Here is a 17,568-nt window from a genome sequence, read left to right as displayed (position 1 = left end):
GCTGGCGGACGTGTGGTGCTGCTAGGTGGAACGGGTGTGAAGACCGGCGGCGAGGTGGACATCAACGGCGGTGTCGGTTCAGCGGACGTGGGCGGCAGCGTGGTGATCTCGAGCGGTTCCGGAGCGAGTGCGAACAGTGGGTCTGTGTCCATGGCTAGCGCCAAGTCCGGCACGGGCAAGGTGAGCGGGTCCGTGACGGTCTCGAGCGGCGAGTCGCTGGGCGGTAACTCCGGCAGCGTGTCGCTTTTGACGTCGAAGGCGAGTGGCGGCACGAACGGCGGTGCCAGCGGGTCGATCATCGTGCGTGTGGGCTCGGGAGACGCTGCCGTCGGAGGCGACGTGCAGATCGGTGGCGGCACGAGCGTGAACCAGCAGGGCGTCGGCGGGCGAGTGTCGGTGCAGGGTGGCAACGGCACCGCTACGGGCGGCAACGTGCAGCTGTCCGCGGGATCTGGTACGTCGGTCCTTGGCGGCAGCGTCCTGATCTCTAGCGGCAGCGGGGACAGTGCGACGAGCGGTGATGTGGCCGTGTCGAGCGCGGCATCGGGAACGGCGCTGACGAGCACGAGCGGTGCGGTGCGGCTGTCGTCGGGCGCGTCGAGCGGTGGTAGCTCCGGATCGGTGTCGGTCTCGACGGGTGCTTCGACGGGCGGCGCAAGCGGGTCGATCTCTCTGAGCGTGGGCTCGGGCGACGCGGCTACAGGAGGCTCCGTGAGCGTGGACGGCGGTCAAAGCAGGGCTGTGAACGGCAAGGGAGGCGTGGTGGCAGTTCGCGGCGGAGCTGGTACCGCGACAGGTGGCGACTTGACGTTGACAGGCGGTGTGGGCGATTCGTCACTTGGTGGCAGCGTGCGCATTACCAGCGGCAATGGGACCACGGCGACGAGCGGCGATGTGGTGGTGTCCACGGCGGGTTCGGGCTCTGCTCAGACGAGCGGCAGCGTGACGATGTCAAGTGGCATTTCGAAGAGCGGTTCATCGGGCGGAATCTCCATCTTGACTTCGGGTGCTAGGAGCGGTAAGGGCGGCTCGATCCTCGTGTCCGTTGGCAGTGGCGATGCCATTGATAGTGGGTCGGTCGGTGTGCGCGGCGGAGATAGCAGTGCCGGCGCGGGAGGCCTGGTCAGTTTGACAGGCGGAACGGGTACTACAAGGGGAGGCAATGTGGCGCTGAATGGCGGGTCCGGATCGACTAGTATCGGCGGAAGCGTGCTTATTGCTAGTGGCAGCGGCACCGACGCTTCAAGCGGCGATGTAAGCATCTCTAGCGCTGCCTCGGGTGCGACTCATGCTAGCGGCAATGTGGTGCTCTCGTCGGGCGTGTCGAAAGCAGGTAACTCGGGAGCGGTATTGATTTCGACATCGGATGCAACGGGCGGAAAAGGCGGCTCCGTCGAGATCCGCATTGGGAGTGGCGACGCTGATACGGGCGGAGGTATCAACGTTGTGGCAGGTACTTCTACCAATACTACCGGGACAGGAGGAGCCATTAGTCTGAAAGCTGGGTCAAGCAAACAAGGCGGGGCCATTTCGGTTGCAGGCGGTAGTGGCAGCTCTACAATTGGCGGTGGTGTGGCCGTTCAAAGTGGCGGCGGCACGAACGTGGCGAGCGGAGACGTGCTGATCTCGAGCTTGGAGTCCGGCACGGCTCTGACGAGCGGCCGGATTTCGCTGTCTACGGGCGGCGCCCAGGCCAGTGGGTCCATCTCGTTGTCGACCGGTGTGTCTCTGGGCGGCAACTCCGGGGCGGTCAACATCGTGACGTCGGGCGCGACGAAGGGCGCAGCGGGCGACATCGACTTGCTGGTGGGGTCGGGCGACTCAAACGCGGGCGGCAACGTGCTTGTGCGCAGCGGCGACAGCAACGTGGCGGACAGCAACGGCGTGAGCGCTGGCGGACGTGTGGTGCTGCTAGGTGGAACGGGTGTGAAGACCGGCGGCGAGGTGGACATCAACGGCGGTGTCGGTTCAGCGGACGTGGGCGGCAGCGTGGTGATCTCGAGCGGTTCCGGAGCGAGTGCGAACAGTGGGTCTGTGTCCATGGCTAGCGCCAAGTCCGGCACGGGCAAGGTGAGCGGGTCCGTGACGGTCTCGAGCGGCGAGTCGCTGGGCGGTAACTCCGGCAGCGTGTCGCTTTTGACGTCGAAGGCGAGTGGCGGCACGAACGGCGGTGCCAGCGGGTCGATCATCGTGCGTGTGGGCTCGGGAGACGCTGCCGTCGGAGGCGACGTGCAGATCGGTGGCGGCACGAGCGTGAACCAGCAGGGCGTCGGCGGGCGAGTGTCGGTGCAGGGTGGCAACGGCACCGCTACGGGCGGCAACGTGCAGCTGTCCGCGGGATCTGGTACGTCGGTCCTTGGCGGCAGCGTCCTGATCTCTAGCGGCAGCGGGGACAGTGCGACGAGCGGTGATGTGGCCGTGTCGAGCGCGGCATCGGGAACGGCGCTGACGAGCACGAGCGGTGCGGTGCGGCTGTCGTCGGGCGCGTCGAGCGGTGGTAGCTCCGGATCGGTGTCGGTCTCGACGGGTGCTTCGACGGGCGGCGCAAGCGGGTCGATCTCTCTGAGCGTGGGCTCGGGCGACGCGGCTACAGGAGGCTCCGTGAGCGTGGACGGCGGTCAAAGCAGGGCTGTGAGCGGCAAGGGAGGCGTGGTGGCAGTTCGCGGCGGAGCTGGTACCGCGACAGGTGGCGACTTGACGTTGACAGGCGGTGTGGGCGATTCGTCACTTGGTGGCAGCGTGCGCATTACCAGCGGCAATGGGACCACGGCGACGAGCGGCGATGTGGTGGTGTCCACGGCGGGTTCGGGCTCTGCTCAGACGAGCGGCAGCGTGACGGTCTCGAGCGGCATCGCAAGCAGTGGAGACTCTGGCTCTGTGTTGGTGGCGACGTCGGATGGCTCCGCGAGTGGCAAGGGCGGTGATATCACGATGCGCGTGGGAGCCGGAGGCAAGGCAGCCAGCGGCGCGATCACGCTGTCTGCTGGCACGTCGTCAAGCACGTCGTCGGGTGTGGGCGGAAAGGTGGAGGTCTCCGGCGGAAAGGGCCAAACGGGCGGCGTTGTCAAAGTAAGCGGAGGCGCAGGAACCTCGACTGCAGGTGGTGATGTAGCGGTTCAAAGTGGCGGCGGCACGAATGTGGCGAGCGGAGACGTGCTGATCTCGAGCTTGGAGTCCGGCACGGCTCTGACGAGCGGCCGGATTTCGCTGTCTACGGGCGGTGCCCAGGCCAGTGGGTCCATCTCGTTGTCGACCGGTGTGTCTCTGGGCGGCAACTCCGGGGCGGTCAACATCGTGACGTCGGGCGCGACGAAGGGTGCGTCCGGGGACATCGACTTGCTGGTGGGGTCGGGCGACTCTAACGCGGGCGGCAACGTGCTTGTGCGCAGCGGCGACAGCAACGTGGCGGACAGCAACGGCGTGAGCGCTGGCGGACGTGTGGTGCTGCTAGGTGGAACGGGTGTGAAGACCGGCGGCGAGGTGGACATCAACGGCGGTGTCGGTTCAGCGGACGTGGGCGGCAGCGTGGTGATCTCGAGCGGTTCCGGAGCGAGTGCGAACAGTGGGTCTGTGTCCATGGCTAGCGCCAAGTCCGGCACGGGCAAGGTGAGCGGGTCCGTGACGGTCTCGAGCGGCGAGTCGCTGGGCGGTAACTCCGGCAGCGTGTCGCTTTTGACGTCGAAGGCGAGTGGCGGCACGAACGGCGGTGCCAGCGGGTCGATCATCGTGCGTGTGGGCTCGGGAGACGCTGCCGTCGGAGGCGACGTGCAGATCGGTGGCGGCACGAGCGTGAACCAGCAGGGCGTCGGCGGGCGAGTGTCGGTGCAGGGTGGCAACGGCACCGCTACGGGCGGCAACGTGCAGCTGTCCGCGGGATCTGGTACGTCGGCCCTTGGCGGCAGCGTCCTGATCTCTAGCGGCAGCGGGGACAGTGCGACGAGCGGTGATGTGGCCGTGTCGAGCGCGGCATCGGGAACGGCGCTGACGAGCACGAGCGGTGCGGTGCGGCTGTCGTCGGGCGCGTCGAGCGGTGGTAGCTCCGGATCGGTGTCGGTCTCGACGGGTGCTTCGACGGGCGGCGCAAGCGGGTCGATCTCTCTGAGCGTGGGCTCGGGCGACGCGGCTACAGGAGGCTCCGTGAGCGTGGACGGCGGTCAAAGCAGGGCTGTGAGCGGCAAGGGAGGCGTGGTGGCAGTTCGCGGCGGAGCTGGTACCGCGACAGGTGGCGACTTGACGTTGACAGGCGGTGTGGGCGATTCGTCACTTGGTGGCAGCGTGCGCATTACCAGCGGCAATGGGACCACGGCGACGAGCGGCGATGTGGTGGTGTCCACGGCGGGTTCGGGCTCTGCTCAGACGAGCGGCAGCGTGACGATGTCAAGTGGCATTTCGAAGAGCGGTTCATCGGGCGGAATCTCCATCTTGACTTCGGGTGCTAGGAGCGGTAAGGGCGGCTCGATCCTCGTGTCCGTTGGCAGTGGCGATGCCATTGATAGTGGGTCGGTCGGTGTGCGCGGCGGAGATAGCAGTGCCGGCGCGGGAGGCCTGGTCAGTTTGGCAGGCGGAACGGGTACTACAAGGGGAGGCAATGTGGCGCTGAATGGCGGGTCCGGATCGACCAGTATCGGCGGAAGCGTGCTTATCGCTAGTGGCAGCGGCACCGACGCTTCAAGCGGCGATGTAAGCATCTCTAGCGCTGCCTCGGGTGCGACTCATGCTAGCGGCAATGTGGTGCTCTCGTCGGGCGTGTCGAAAGCAGGTAACTCGGGAGCGGTATCGATTTCGACATCGGATGCAACGGGCGGAAAAGGCGGCTCCGTCGAGATCCGCATTGGGAGTGGCGACGCTGAAACGGGCGGAGGTATCAACGTTGTGGCAGGTACTTCTACCAATACTACCGGGACAGGAGGAGCCATTAGTCTGAAAGCTGGGTCAAGCAAACAAGGCGGGGCCATTTCGGTTGCAGGCGGTAGTGGCAGCTCTACAATTGGCGGTGGTGTGGCCGTTCAAAGTGGCGGCGGCACGAACGTGGCGAGCGGAGACGTGCTGATCTCGAGCTTGGAGTCCGGCACGGCTCTGACGAGCGGCCGGATTTCGCTGTCTACGGGCGGCGCCCAGGCCAGTGGGTCCATCTCGTTGTCGACCGGTGTGTCTCTGGGCGGCAACTCCGGGGCGGTCAACATCGTGACGTCGGGCGCGACGAAGGGCGCAGCGGGCGACATCGACTTGCTGGTGGGGTCGGGCGACTCAAACGCGGGCGGCAACGTGCTTGTGCGCAGCGGCGACAGCAACGTGGCGGACAGCAACGGCGTGAGCGCTGGCGGACGTGTGGTGCTGCTAGGTGGAACGGGTGTGAAGACCGGCAGTGTCGGTGCAGGGTGGCAACGGCACCGCTACGGGCGGCAACGTGCAGCTGTCCGCGGGATCTGGTACGTCGGTCCTTGGCGGCAGCGTCCTGATCTCTAGCGGCAGCGGGGACAGTGCGACGAGCGGTGATGTGGCCGTGTCGAGCGCGGCATCGGGAACGGCGCTGACGAGCACGAGCGGTGCGGTGCGGCTGTCGTCGGGCGCGTCGAGCGGTGGTAGCTCCGGATCGGTGTCGGTCTCGACGGGTGCTTCGACGGGCGGCGCAAGCGGGTCGATCTCTCTGAGCGTGGGCTCGGGCGACGCGGCTACAGGAGGCTCCGTGAGCGTGGACGGCGGTCAAAGCAGGGCTGTGAGCGGCAAGGGAGGCGTGGTGGCAGTTCGCGGCGGAGCTGGTACCGCGACAGGTGGCGACTTGACGTTGACAGGCGGTGTGGGCGATTCGTCACTTGGTGGCAGCGTGCGCATTACCAGCGGCAATGGGACCACGGCGACGAGCGGCGATGTGGTGGTGTCCACGGCGGGTTCGGGCTCTGCTCAGACGAGCGGCAGCGTGACGGTCTCGAGCGGCATCGCAAGCGGTGGAGACTCTGGCTCTGTGTTGGTGGCGACGTCGGATGGCTCTGCGAGTGGCAAGGGCGGTGATATCACGATGCGCGTGGGAGCCGGAGGCAAGGCAGCCAGCGGCGCGATCACGCTGTCTGCTGGCACGTCGTCAAGCACGTCGTCGGGTGTGGGCGGAAAGGTGGAGGTCTCCGGCGGAAAGGGCCAAACGGGCGGCGTTGTCAAAGTAAGCGGAGGCGCAGGAACCTCGACTGCAGGTGGTGACGTAGCGGTTCAAAGTGGCGGCGGCACGAACGTGGCGAGCGGAGACGTGCTGATCTCGAGCTTGGAGTCCGGCACGGCTCTGACGAGCGGCCGGATTTCGCTGTCTACGGGCGGCGCCCAGGCCAGTGGGTCCATCTCGTTGTCGACCGGTGTGTCTCTGGGCGGCAACTCCGGGGCGGTCAACATCGTGACGTCGGGCGCGACGAAGGGCGCAGCGGGCGACATCGACTTGCTGGTGGGGTCGGGCGACTCGAACGCGGGCGGCAACGTGCTTGTGCGCAGCGGCGACAGCAACGTGGCGGACAGCAACGGCGTGAGCGCTGGCGGACGTGTGGTGCTGCTAGGTGGAACGGGTGTGAAGACCGGCGGCGAGGTGGACATCAACGGCGGTGTCGGTTCAGCGGACGTGGGCGGCAGCGTGGTGATCTCGAGCGGTTCCGGAGCGAGTGCGAACAGTGGGTCTGTGTCCATGGCTAGCGCCAAGTCCGGCACGGGCAAAGTGAGCGGGTCCGTGACGGTCTCGAGCGGCGAGTCGCTGGGCGGTAACTCCGGCAGCGTGTCGCTTTTGACGTCGAAGGCGAGTGGCGGCACGAACGGCGGTGCCAGCGGGTCGATCATCGTGCGTGTGGGCTCGGGAGACGCTGCCGTCGGAGGCGACGTGCAGATCGGTGGCGGCACGAGCGTGAACCAGCAGGGCGTCGGCGGGCGAGTGTCGGTGCAGGGTGGCAACGGCACCGCTACGGGCGGCAACGTGCAGCTGTCCGCGGGATCTGGTACGTCGGTCCTTGGCGGCAGCGTCCTGATCTCTAGCGGCAGCGGGGACAGTGCGACGAGCGGTGATGTGGCCGTGTCGAGCGCGGCATCGGGAACGGCGCTGACGAGCACGAGCGGTGCGGTGCGGCTGTCGTCGGGCGCGTCGAGCGGTGGTAGCTCCGGATCGGTGTCGGTCTCGACGGGTGCTTCGACGGGCGGCGCAAGCGGGTCGATCTCTCTGAGCGTGGGCTCGGGCGACGCGGCTACAGGAGGCTCCGTGAGCGTGGACGGCGGTCAAAGCAGGGCTGTGAGCGGCAAGGGAGGCGTGGTGGCAGTTCGCGGCGGAGCTGGTACCGCGACAGGTGGCGACTTGACGTTGACAGGCGGTGTGGGCGATTCGTCACTTGGTGGCAGCGTGCGCATTACCAGCGGCAATGGGACCACGGCGACGAGCGGCGATGTGGTGGTGTCCACGGCGGGTTCGGGCTCTGCTCAGACGAGCGGCAGCGTGACGGTCTCGAGCGGCATCGCAAGCGGTGGAGACTCTGGCTCTGTGTTGGTGGCGACGTCGGATGGCTCTGCGAGTGGCAAGGGCGGTGATATCACGATGCGCGTGGGAGCCGGAGGCAAGGCAGCCAGCGGCGCGATCACGCTGTCTGCTGGCACGTCGTCAAGCACGTCGTCGGGTGTGGGCGGAAAGGTGGAGGTCTCCGGCGGAAAGGGTCAAACGGGCGGCGTTGTCAAAGTAAGCGGAGGCGCAGGAACCTCGACTGCAGGTGGTGATGTAGCGGTTCAAAGTGGCGGCGGCACGAACGTGGCGAGCGGAGACGTGCTGATCTCGAGCTTGGAGTCCGGCACGGCTCTGACGAGCGGCCGGATTTCGTTGTCTACGGGCGGCGCCCAGGCCAGTGGGTCCATCTCGTTGTCGACCGGTGTGTCTCTGGGCGGCAACTCCGGGGCGGTCAACATCGTGACGTCGGGCGCGACGAAGGGTGCGTCCGGGGACATCGACTTGCTGGTGGGGTCGGGCGACTCAAACGCGGGCGGCAACGTGCTTGTGCGCAGCGGCGACAGCAACGTGGCGGACAGCAACGGCGTGAGCGCTGGCGGACGTGTGGTGCTGCTAGGTGGAACGGGTGTGAAGACCGGCGGCGAGGTGGACATCAACGGCGGTGTCGGTTCAGCGGACGTGGGCGGCAGCGTGGTGATCTCGAGCGGTTCCGGAGCGAGTGCGAACAGTGGGTCTGTGTCCATGGCTAGCGCCAAGTCCGGCACGGGCAAAGTGAGCGGGTCCGTGACGGTCTCGAGCGGCGAGTCGCTGGGCGGTAACTCCGGCAGCGTGTCGCTTTTGACGTCGAAGGCGAGTGGCGGCACGAACGGCGGTGCCAGCGGGTCGATCATCGTGCGTGTGGGCTCGGGAGACGCTGCCGTCGGAGGCGACGTGCAGATCGGTGGCGGCACGAGCGTGAACCAGCAGGGTGTTGGTGGGCGAGTGTCGGTGCAGGGTGGCAACGGCACCGCTACGGGCGGCAACGTGCAGCTGTCCGCGGGATCTGGTACGTCGGTCCTTGGCGGCAGCGTCCTGATCTCTAGCGGCAGCGGGGACAGTGCGACGAGCGGTGATGTGGCCGTGTCGAGCGCGGCATCGGGAACGGCGCTGACGAGCACGAGCGGGTCGGTGCGGCTGTCGTCGGGCGCGTCGAGCGGTGGTAGCTCCGGATCGGTGTCGGTCTCGACGGGTGCTTCGACGGGCGGCGCAAGCGGGTCGATCTCTCTGAGCGTGGGCTCGGGCGACGCGGCTACAGGAGGCTCCGTGAGCGTGGACGGCGGTCAAAGCAGGGCTGTGAGCGGCAAGGGAGGCGTGGTGGCAGTTCGCGGCGGAGCTGGTACCGCGACAGGTGGCGACTTGACGTTGACAGGCGGTGTGGGCGATTCGTCACTTGGTGGCAGCGTGCGCATTACCAGCGGCAATGGGACCACGGCGACGAGTGGCGATGTGGTGGTGTCCACGGCGGGTTCGGGCTCTGCTCAGACGAGCGGCAGCGTGACGGTCTCGAGCGGCATCGCAAGCAGTGGAGACTCTGGCTCTGTGTTGGTGGCGACGTCGGATGGCTCTGCGAGTGGCAAGGGCGGTGATATCACGATGCGCGTGGGAGCCGGAGGCAAGGCAGCCAGCGGCGCGATCACGCTGTCTGCTGGCACGTCGTCAAGCACGTCGTCGGGTGTGGGCGGAAAGGTGGAGGTCTCCGGCGGAAAGGGCCAAACGGGCGGCGTTGTCAAAGTAAGCGGAGGCGCAGGAACCTCGACTGCAGGTGGTGATGTAGCGGTTCAAAGTGGCGGCGGCACGAACGTGGCGAGCGGAGACGTGCTGATCTCGAGCTTGGAGTCCGGCACGGCTCTGACGAGCGGCCGGATTTCGTTGTCTACGGGCGGCGCCCAGGCCAGTGGGTCCATCTCGTTGTCGACCGGTGTGTCTCTGGGCGGCAACTCCGGGGCGGTCAACATCGTGACGTCGGGCGCGACGAAGGGTGCGTCCGGGGACATCGACTTGCTGGTGGGGTCGGGCGACTCAAACGCGGGCGGCAACGTGCTTGTGCGCAGCGGCGACAGCAACGTGGCGGACAGCAACGGCGTGAGCGCTGGCGGACGTGTGGTGCTGCTAGGTGGAACGGGTGTGAAGACCGGCGGCGAGGTGGACATCAACGGCGGTGTCGGTTCAGCGGACGTGGGCGGCAGCGTGGTGATCTCGAGCGGTTCCGGAGCGAGTGCGAACAGTGGGTCTGTGTCCATGGCTAGCGCCAAGTCCGGCACGGGCAAGGTGAGCGGGTCCGTGACGGTCTCGAGCGGCGAGTCGCTGGGCGGTAACTCCGGCAGCGTGTCGCTTTTGACGTCGAAGGCGAGTGGCGGCACGAACGGCGGTGCCAGCGGGTCGATCATCGTGCGTGTGGGCTCGGGAGACGCTGCCGTCGGAGGCGACGTGCAGATCGGTGGCGGCACGAGCGTGAACCAGCAGGGCGTCGGCGGGCGAGTGTCGGTGCAGGGTGGCAACGGCACCGCTACGGGCGGCAACGTGCAGCTGTCCGCGGGATCTGGTACGTCGGTCCTTGGCGGCAGCGTCCTGATCTCTAGCGGCAGCGGGGACAGTGCGACGAGCGGTGATGTGGCCGTGTCGAGCGCGGCATCGGGAACGGCGCTGACGAGCACGAGCGGTGCGGTGCGGCTGTCGTCGGGCGCGTCGAGCGGTGGTAGCTCCGGATCGGTGTCGGTCTCGACGGGTGCTTCGACGGGCGGCGCAAGCGGGTCGATCTCTCTGAGCGTGGGCTCGGGCGACGCGGCTACAGGAGGCTCCGTGAGCGTGGACGGCGGTCAAAGCAGGGCTGTGAGCGGCAAGGGAGGCGTGGTGGCAGTTCGCGGCGGAGCTGGTACCGCGACAGGTGGCGACTTGACGTTGACAGGCGGTGTGGGCGATTCGTCACTTGGTGGCAGCGTGCGCATTACCAGCGGCAATGGGACCACGGCGACGAGCGGCGATGTGGTGGTGTCCACGGCGGGTTCGGGCTCTGCTCAGACGAGCGGCAGCGTGACGATGTCAAGTGGCATTTCGAAGAGCGGTTCATCGGGCGGAATCTCCATCTTGACTTCGGGTGCTAGGAGCGGTAAGGGCGGCTCGATCCTCGTGTCCGTTGGCAGTGGCGATGCCATTGATAGTGGGTCGGTCGGTGTGCGCGGCGGAGATAGCAGTGCCGGCGCGGGAGGCCTGGTCAGTTTGACAGGCGGAACGGGTACTACAAGGGGAGGCAATGTGGCGCTGAATGGCGGGTCCGGATCGACTAGTATCGGCGGAAGCGTGCTTATTGCTAGTGGCAGCGGCACCGACGCTTCAAGCGGCGATGTAAGCATCTCTAGCGCTGCCTCGGGTGCGACTCATGCTAGCGGCAATGTGGTGCTCTCGTCGGGCGTGTCGAAAGCAGCAAGATGCTTGACTTGCGCATCCCGGTTGACACGGTTGCTAACGTCATGTCAAGTGGCGTGATCGACGTGTTAACCGTCATCACAGTGGACGAAATTATTTCGAAGGGCATCCCGTACGTTCGCAGTCGCATCGATGAGTCTGGCCATCGAGTCAAGTGGTCCACCTTTTGGCGCTACTTTGCCAAGACCTGGATGCGGACGTATGGTCCTTCAACGTGGAACGTCAATACTATTGCTGAGGCAGTGGACATTGTCAACCGCACCAATAACGCTCTGGAGCGTTTCAACCGGACGTTGAACGAGTCGTTTACGACTTCTTACCCAAGCTTGTTGACATTTGTTGACGTGATCAAGACCAAGTCTCAAAACTATGTCGACCTCATCGAAGACATTCGCCATCAGCGCCAGCAGCCACCTGACCATGCCAACTTGGCACGCGTCGAAGTGCCTGACGACTACTTGCGCTTCGAACCGGAACCCACGCAGGAGTAGCGACACGAACAGATCTAGCTCGTAGGCTAAGTTCAATACAACACCATCCATCCCAACATATACACCGGGTCGCACCATGATATCCCAAATGTGTACCTAAATTTTATCCGTCCTCAAAGTGTCCTAAAAATTCGCCGGGTTGATAGGACGAATCCCAAATGTGTACCTAAATTATAGTTATCCTAACTATGTACCGAAATACAACCTGTCCCGAATATACACCTAAAACGTCGGTTAATGTGTCCGTAATCTGTGCCTAAAACTTACATCCCTTCGGGATTTTTTTTGGGTTTGGGCACATATTTGGGGTGCATTATCCAATACCGTTGACTTGACAGTCAGACGAGCCGGACAGCCGGTCGAGCGGACACGGCTACAGATGTAGTAGACCGTGCCGTTGTAGCCGCTCTTGATACTGTAGGTGTGGTTCTTGTGTTCCATCCAGAAATTTCCCAACTGAGCGCAAGACTGCGCTGAGTCGCACGGAACTCGTGCTCGCAATGACTGGTTAAACGAACAGCATCCTAAATGGTTGGAGAGCAGCACAAGTTTAAGTTGGATAGTACATATTTTTATGTTGCCTTAATGTTGCACTTACGTTGCTGGTATGTTGCATGTTTTGGGCAAAAATATCTCGGGCTCTGCCCAAACACCGTGTATTCCGCCCGAAATATGTGCCCAAATCCACCAAAAAAGTTCATTTTTCGGGATGTTTGGGGCGGTTTGGGTGCACTTTCGGGATGCATTATCAGCTTCCAAGTCAACCGGTGTTGTCCTGGAGGTTAACAGCCACACCTGTGACCCCCCACGTGAAACCGTTATCGACGCTTCGGCCGAGATGAAGGAGATCATCGAGACACTGACCGCAAGCGACATGGCTATGGCTCCGACGCGCGTTTGGTCCACCGCGATGGCGACTCTTCACCGGAAGTACGGCAAGTCGGCGTCCCTTCGTGTGATGGCGAAACCGTCAGCCGTTTCGTTTGTCAAGAACGTTAGACGGGAGTTAACAGGCGGTGACGTGTTCCGTGCAATCGAATTGGAACCCACGTCACTCGTCAGCGCTGATGACGCCCGCCCCTTCCTGCAATTCAGCTATCTCTACGCCCAAGCGGGGAAGCACAAGCGCATGGTGGGGTTCGCCCATCCCGACCTCCTACGGCTGCTCAAGTACCCGAAGAACCCACTTTTTGTCGACTGCACCTTCAAGGCGTGCCCCAAGCCCTTTTCCCAAGTTGCAATAATAATGGGATTCGATCCGGCGTTCGACTTGTACCTCCCGATTTTCTACGTCCTCCTCCAAGGCAAAGAGCAGCAGACGTACTGGCACATGTTGGACATGGTGATCATGCAGTGTGACATGCAAGTGGACCCTCGGACCGTCACCTGTGACTTTGAACTGGGCTTGATCAACGCTGAGCGTGAGCAGTTCCCCGGGGTGCCTCTTGTGGGATGCCTATTCCACTGGAAGCAAGCCTTGCGTCGCAAGATGCTTGACTTGCGCATCCCGGTTGACACGGTTGCTAACGTCATGTCAAGTGGCGTGATCGACGTGTTAACCGTCATCACAGTGGACGAAATTATTTCGAAGGGCATCCCGTACGTTCGCAGTCGCATCGATGAGTCTGGCCATCGAGTCAAGTGGTCCACCTTTTGGCGCTACTTTGCCAAGACCTGGATGCGGACGTATGGTCCTTCAACGTGGAACGTCAATACTATTGCTGAGGCAGTGGACATTGTCAACCGCACCAATAACGCTCTGGAGCGTTTCAACCGGACGTTGAACGAGTCGTTTACGACTTCTTACCCACGCTTGTTGACATTTGTTGACGTGATCAAGACCAAGTCTCAAAACTATGTCGACCTCATCGAAGACATTCGCCATCAGCGCCAGCAGCCACCTGACCATGCCAACTTGGCACGCGTCGAAGTGCCTGACGACTACTTGCGCTTCGAACCGGAACCCACGCAGGAGTAGCGACACGAACAGATCTAGCTCGTAGGCTAAGTTCAATACAACACCATCCATCCCAACATATACACCGGGTCGCACCATGATATCCCAAATGTGTACCTAAATTTTATCCGTCCTCAAAGTGTCCTAAAAATTCGCCGGGTTGATAGGACGAATCCCAAATGTGTACCTAAATTATAGTTATCCTAACTATGTACCGAAATACAACCTGTCCCGAATATACACCTAAAACGTCGGTTAATGTGTCCGTAATCTGTGCCTAAAACTTACATCCCTTCGGGATTTTTTTTGAGTTTGGGCACATATTTGGGGTGCATTATCCAATACCGTTGACTTGACAGTCAGACGAGCCGGACAGCCGGTCGAGCGGACACGGCTACAGATGTAGTAGACCGTGCCGTTGTAGCCGCTCTTGATACTGTAGGTGTGGTTCTTGTGTTCCATCCAGAAATTTCCCAACTGAGCGCAAGACTGCGCTGAGTCGCACGGAACTCGTGCTCGCAATGACTGGTTAAACGAACAGCATCCTAAATGGTTGGAGAGCAGCACAAGTTTAAGTTGGATAGTACATATTTTTATGTTGCCTTAATGTTGCACTTACGTTGCTGGTATGTTGCATGTTTTGGGCAAAAATATCTCGGGCTTTGCCCAAACACCGTGTATTCCGCCCGAAATATGTGCCCAAATCCACCAAAAAAGTTCATTTTTCGGGATGTTTGGGGCGGTTTGGGTGCACTTTCGGGATGCATTATCAGCTTCCAAGTCAACCGGTGTTGTCCTGGAGGTTAACAGCACCCCCCACGTGAAACCGTTATCGACGCTTCGGCCGAGATGAAGGAGATCATCGAGACACTGACCGCAAGCGACATGGCTATGGCTCCGACGCGCGTTTGGTCCACCGCGATGGCGACTCTTCACCGGAAGTACGGCAAGTCGGCGTCCCTTCGTGTGATGGTGAAACCGTCAGCCGTTTCGTTTGTCAAGAACGTTAGACGGGAGTTAACAGGCGGTGACGTGTTCCGTGCAATCGAATTGGAACCCACGTCACTCGTCAGCGCTGATGACGCCCGCCCCTTCCTGCAATTCAGCTATCTCTACGCCCAAGCGGGGAAGCACAAGCGCATGGTGGGGTTCGCCCATCCCGACCTCCTACGGCTGCTCAAGTACCCGAAGAACCCACTTTTTGTCGACTGCACCTTCAAGGCGTGCCCCAAGCCCTTTTCCCAAGTTGCAATAATAATGGGATTCGATCCGGCGTTCGACTTGTACCTCCCGATTTTCTACGTCCTCCTCCAAGGCAAAGAGCAGCAGACGTACTGGCACATGTTGGACATGGTGATCATGCAGTGTGACATGCAAGTGGACCCTCGGACCGTCACCTGTGACTTTGAACTGGGCTTGATCAACGCTGAGCGTGAGCAGTTCCCCGGGGTGCCTCTTGTGGGATGCCTATTCCACTGGAAGCAAGCCTTGCGTCGCAAGATGCTTGACTTGCGCATCCCGGTTGACACGGTTGCTAACGTCATGTCAAGTGGCGTGATCGACGTGTTAACCGTCATCACAGTGGACGAAATTATTTCGAAGGGCATCCCGTACGTTCGCAGTCGCATCGATGAGTCTGGCCATCGAGTCAAGTGGTCCACCTTTTGGCGCTACTTTGCCAAGACCTGGATGCGGACGTATGGTCCTTCAACGTGGAACGTCAATACTATTGCTGAGGCAGTGGACATTGTCAACCGCACCAATAACGCTCTGGAGCGTTTCAACCGGACGTTGAACGAGTCGTTTACGACTTCTCACCCAAGCTTGTTGACATTTGTTGACGTGATCAAGACCAAGTCTCAAAACTATGTCGACCTCATCGAAGACATTCGCCATCAGCGCCAGCAGCCACCTGACCATGCCAACTTGGCACGCGTCGAAGTGCCTGACGACTACTTGCGCTTCGAACCGGAACCCACGCAGGAGTAGCGACACGAACAGATCTAGCTCGTAGGCTAAGTTCAATACAACACCATCCATCCCAACATATACACCGGGTCGCACCATGATATCCCAAATGTGTACCTAAATTTTATCCGTCCTCAAAGTGTCCTAAAAATTCGCCGGGTTGATAGGACGAATCCCAAATGTGTACCTAAATTATAGTTATCCTAACTATGTACCGAAATACAACCTGTCCCGAATATACACCTAAAACGTCGGTTAATGTGTCCGTAATCTGTGCCTAAAACTTACATCCCTTCGGGATTTTTTTTGGGTTTGGGCACATATTTGGGGTGCATTATCCAATACCGTTGACTTGACAGTCAGACGAGCCGGACAGCCGGTCGAGCGGACACGGCTACAGATGTAGTAGACCGTGCCGTTGTAGCCGCTCTTGATACTGTAGGTGTGGTTCTTGTGTTCCATCCAGAAATTTCCCAACTGAGCGCAAGACTGCGCTGAGTCGCACGGAACTCGTGCTCGCAATGACTGGTTAAACGAACAGCATCCTAAATGGTTGGAGAGCAGCACAAGTTTAAGTTGGATAGTACATATTTTTATGTTGCCTTAATGTTGCACTTACGTTGCTGGTATGTTGCATGTTTTGGGCAAAAATATCTCGGGCTTTGCCCAAACACCGTGTATTCCGCCCGAAATATGTGCCCAAATCCACCAAAAAAGTTCATTTTTCGGGATGTTTGGGGCGGTTTGGGTGCACTTTCGGGATGCATTATCAGCTTCCAAGTCAACCGGTGTTGTCCTGGAGGTTAACAGCCACACCTGTGACCCCCCACGTGAAACCGTTATCGACGCTTCGGCCGAGATGAAGGAGATCATCGAGACACTGACCGCAAGCGACATGGCTATGGCTCCGACGCGCGTTTGGTCCACCGCGATGGCGACTCTTCACCGGAAGTACGGCAAGTCGGCGTCCCTTCGTGTGATGGCGAAACCGTCAGCCGTTTCGTTTGTCAAGAACGTTAGACGGGAGTTAACAGGCGGTGACGTGTTCCGTGCAATCGAATTGGAACCCACGTCACTCGTCAGCGCTGATGACGCCCGCCCCTTCCTGCAATTCAGCTATCTCTACGCCCAAGCGGGGAAGCACAAGCGCATGGTGGGGTTCGCCCATCCCGACCTCCTACGGCTGCTCAAGTACCCGAAGAACCCACTTTTTGTCGACTGCACCTTCAAGGCGTGCCCCAAGCCCTTTTCCCAAGTTGCAATAATAATGGGATTCGATCCGGCGTTCGACTTGTACCTCCCGATTTTCTACGTCCTCCTCCAAGGCAAAGAGCAGCAGACGTACTGGCACATGTTGGACATGGTGATCATGCAGTGTGACATGCAAGTGGACCCTCGGACCGTCACCTGTGACTTTGAACTGGGCTTGATCAACGCTGAGCGTGAGCAGTTCCCCGGGGTGCCTCTTGTGGGATGCCTATTCCACTGGAAGCAAGCCTTGCGTCGCAAGATGCTTGACTTGCGCATCCCGGTTGACACGGTTGCTAACGTCATGTCAAGTGGCGTGATCGACGTGTTAACCATCATCACAGTGGACGAAATTATTTCGAAGGGCATCCCGTACGTTCGCAGTCGCATCGATGAGTCTGGCCATCGAGTCAAGTGGTCCACCTTTTGGCGCTACTTTGCCAAGACCTGGATGCGGACGTATGGTCCTTCAACGTGGAACGTCAATACTATTGCTGAGGCAGTGGACATTGTCAACCGCACCAATAACGCTCTGGAGCGTTTCAACCGGACGTTGAACGAGTCGTTTACGACTTCTTACCCAAGCTTGTTGACATTTGTTGACGTGATCAAGACCAAGTCTCAAAACTATGTCGACCTCATCGAAGACATTCGCCATCAGCGCCAGCAGCCACCTGACCATGCCAACTTGGCACGCGTCGAAGTGCCTGACGACTACTTGCGCTTCGAACCGGAACCCACGCAGGAGTAGCGACACGAACAGATCTAGCTCGTAGGCTAAGTTCAATACAACACCATCCATCCCAACATATACACCGGGTCGCACCATGATATCCCAAATGTGTACCTAAATTTTATCCGTCCTCATAGTGTCCTAAAAATTCGCCGGGTTGATAGGACGAATCCCAAATGTGTACCTAAATTATAGTTATCCTAACTATGTACCGAAATACAACCTGTCCCGAATATACACCTAAAACGTCGGT

General features: G+C 61.0%; 4 protein-coding genes across 4 annotated transcripts; 3 read left to right on the top strand and 1 right to left on the bottom strand.

Annotated features, from left to right (window-relative positions):
- Nucleotides 1-3,116: 3,116 nt before the first annotated feature.
- Nucleotides 3,117-9,735, bottom strand: PHYSODRAFT_485561 (hypothetical protein; the record flags this gene model as incomplete). Its single annotated transcript, XM_009521006.1, has 5 exons — nucleotides 3,117-3,533; nucleotides 5,923-6,174; nucleotides 7,804-8,048; nucleotides 8,886-8,967; nucleotides 9,373-9,735. The coding sequence occupies 5 exons, from the start codon at nucleotides 9,733-9,735 to the stop codon at nucleotides 3,117-3,119; spliced, it is 1,359 nt and encodes a 452-aa protein (XP_009519301.1).
- Nucleotides 9,736-12,247: 2,512 nt separating this feature from the next.
- Nucleotides 12,248-13,387, top strand: PHYSODRAFT_325167 (hypothetical protein; the record flags this gene model as incomplete). The annotated part of the gene is made up of 1 exon (XM_009521005.1): nucleotides 12,248-13,387. The coding sequence occupies one exon, from the start codon at nucleotides 12,248-12,250 to the stop codon at nucleotides 13,385-13,387; it is 1,140 nt and encodes a 379-aa protein (XP_009519300.1).
- A 1,338-nt stretch (nucleotides 13,388-14,725) lies between these two features.
- On the top strand, nucleotides 14,726-15,355 carry PHYSODRAFT_482952 (hypothetical protein; the record flags this gene model as incomplete). The annotated part of the gene is made up of 1 exon (XM_009521004.1): nucleotides 14,726-15,355. One exon carries the CDS (start codon nucleotides 14,726-14,728, stop codon nucleotides 15,353-15,355), a length of 630 nt encoding a protein of 209 aa, XP_009519299.1.
- An 838-nt stretch (nucleotides 15,356-16,193) lies between these two features.
- PHYSODRAFT_325165 (hypothetical protein) lies at nucleotides 16,194-17,333 on the top strand (the record flags this gene model as incomplete). The annotated part of the gene is made up of 1 exon (XM_009521003.1): nucleotides 16,194-17,333. One exon carries the CDS (start codon nucleotides 16,194-16,196, stop codon nucleotides 17,331-17,333), a length of 1,140 nt encoding a protein of 379 aa, XP_009519298.1.
- Nucleotides 17,334-17,568: the final 235 nt, after the last annotated feature.

The sequence above is a fragment of the Phytophthora sojae genome (assembly GCF_000149755.1).
Source record: "Phytophthora sojae unplaced genomic scaffold PHYSOscaffold_2, whole genome shotgun sequence".
Classification (NCBI taxonomy): domain Eukaryota; phylum Oomycota; class Peronosporomycetes; order Peronosporales; family Peronosporaceae; genus Phytophthora; species Phytophthora sojae.
This window is presented reverse-complemented; position numbering and strand designations above follow the sequence as displayed.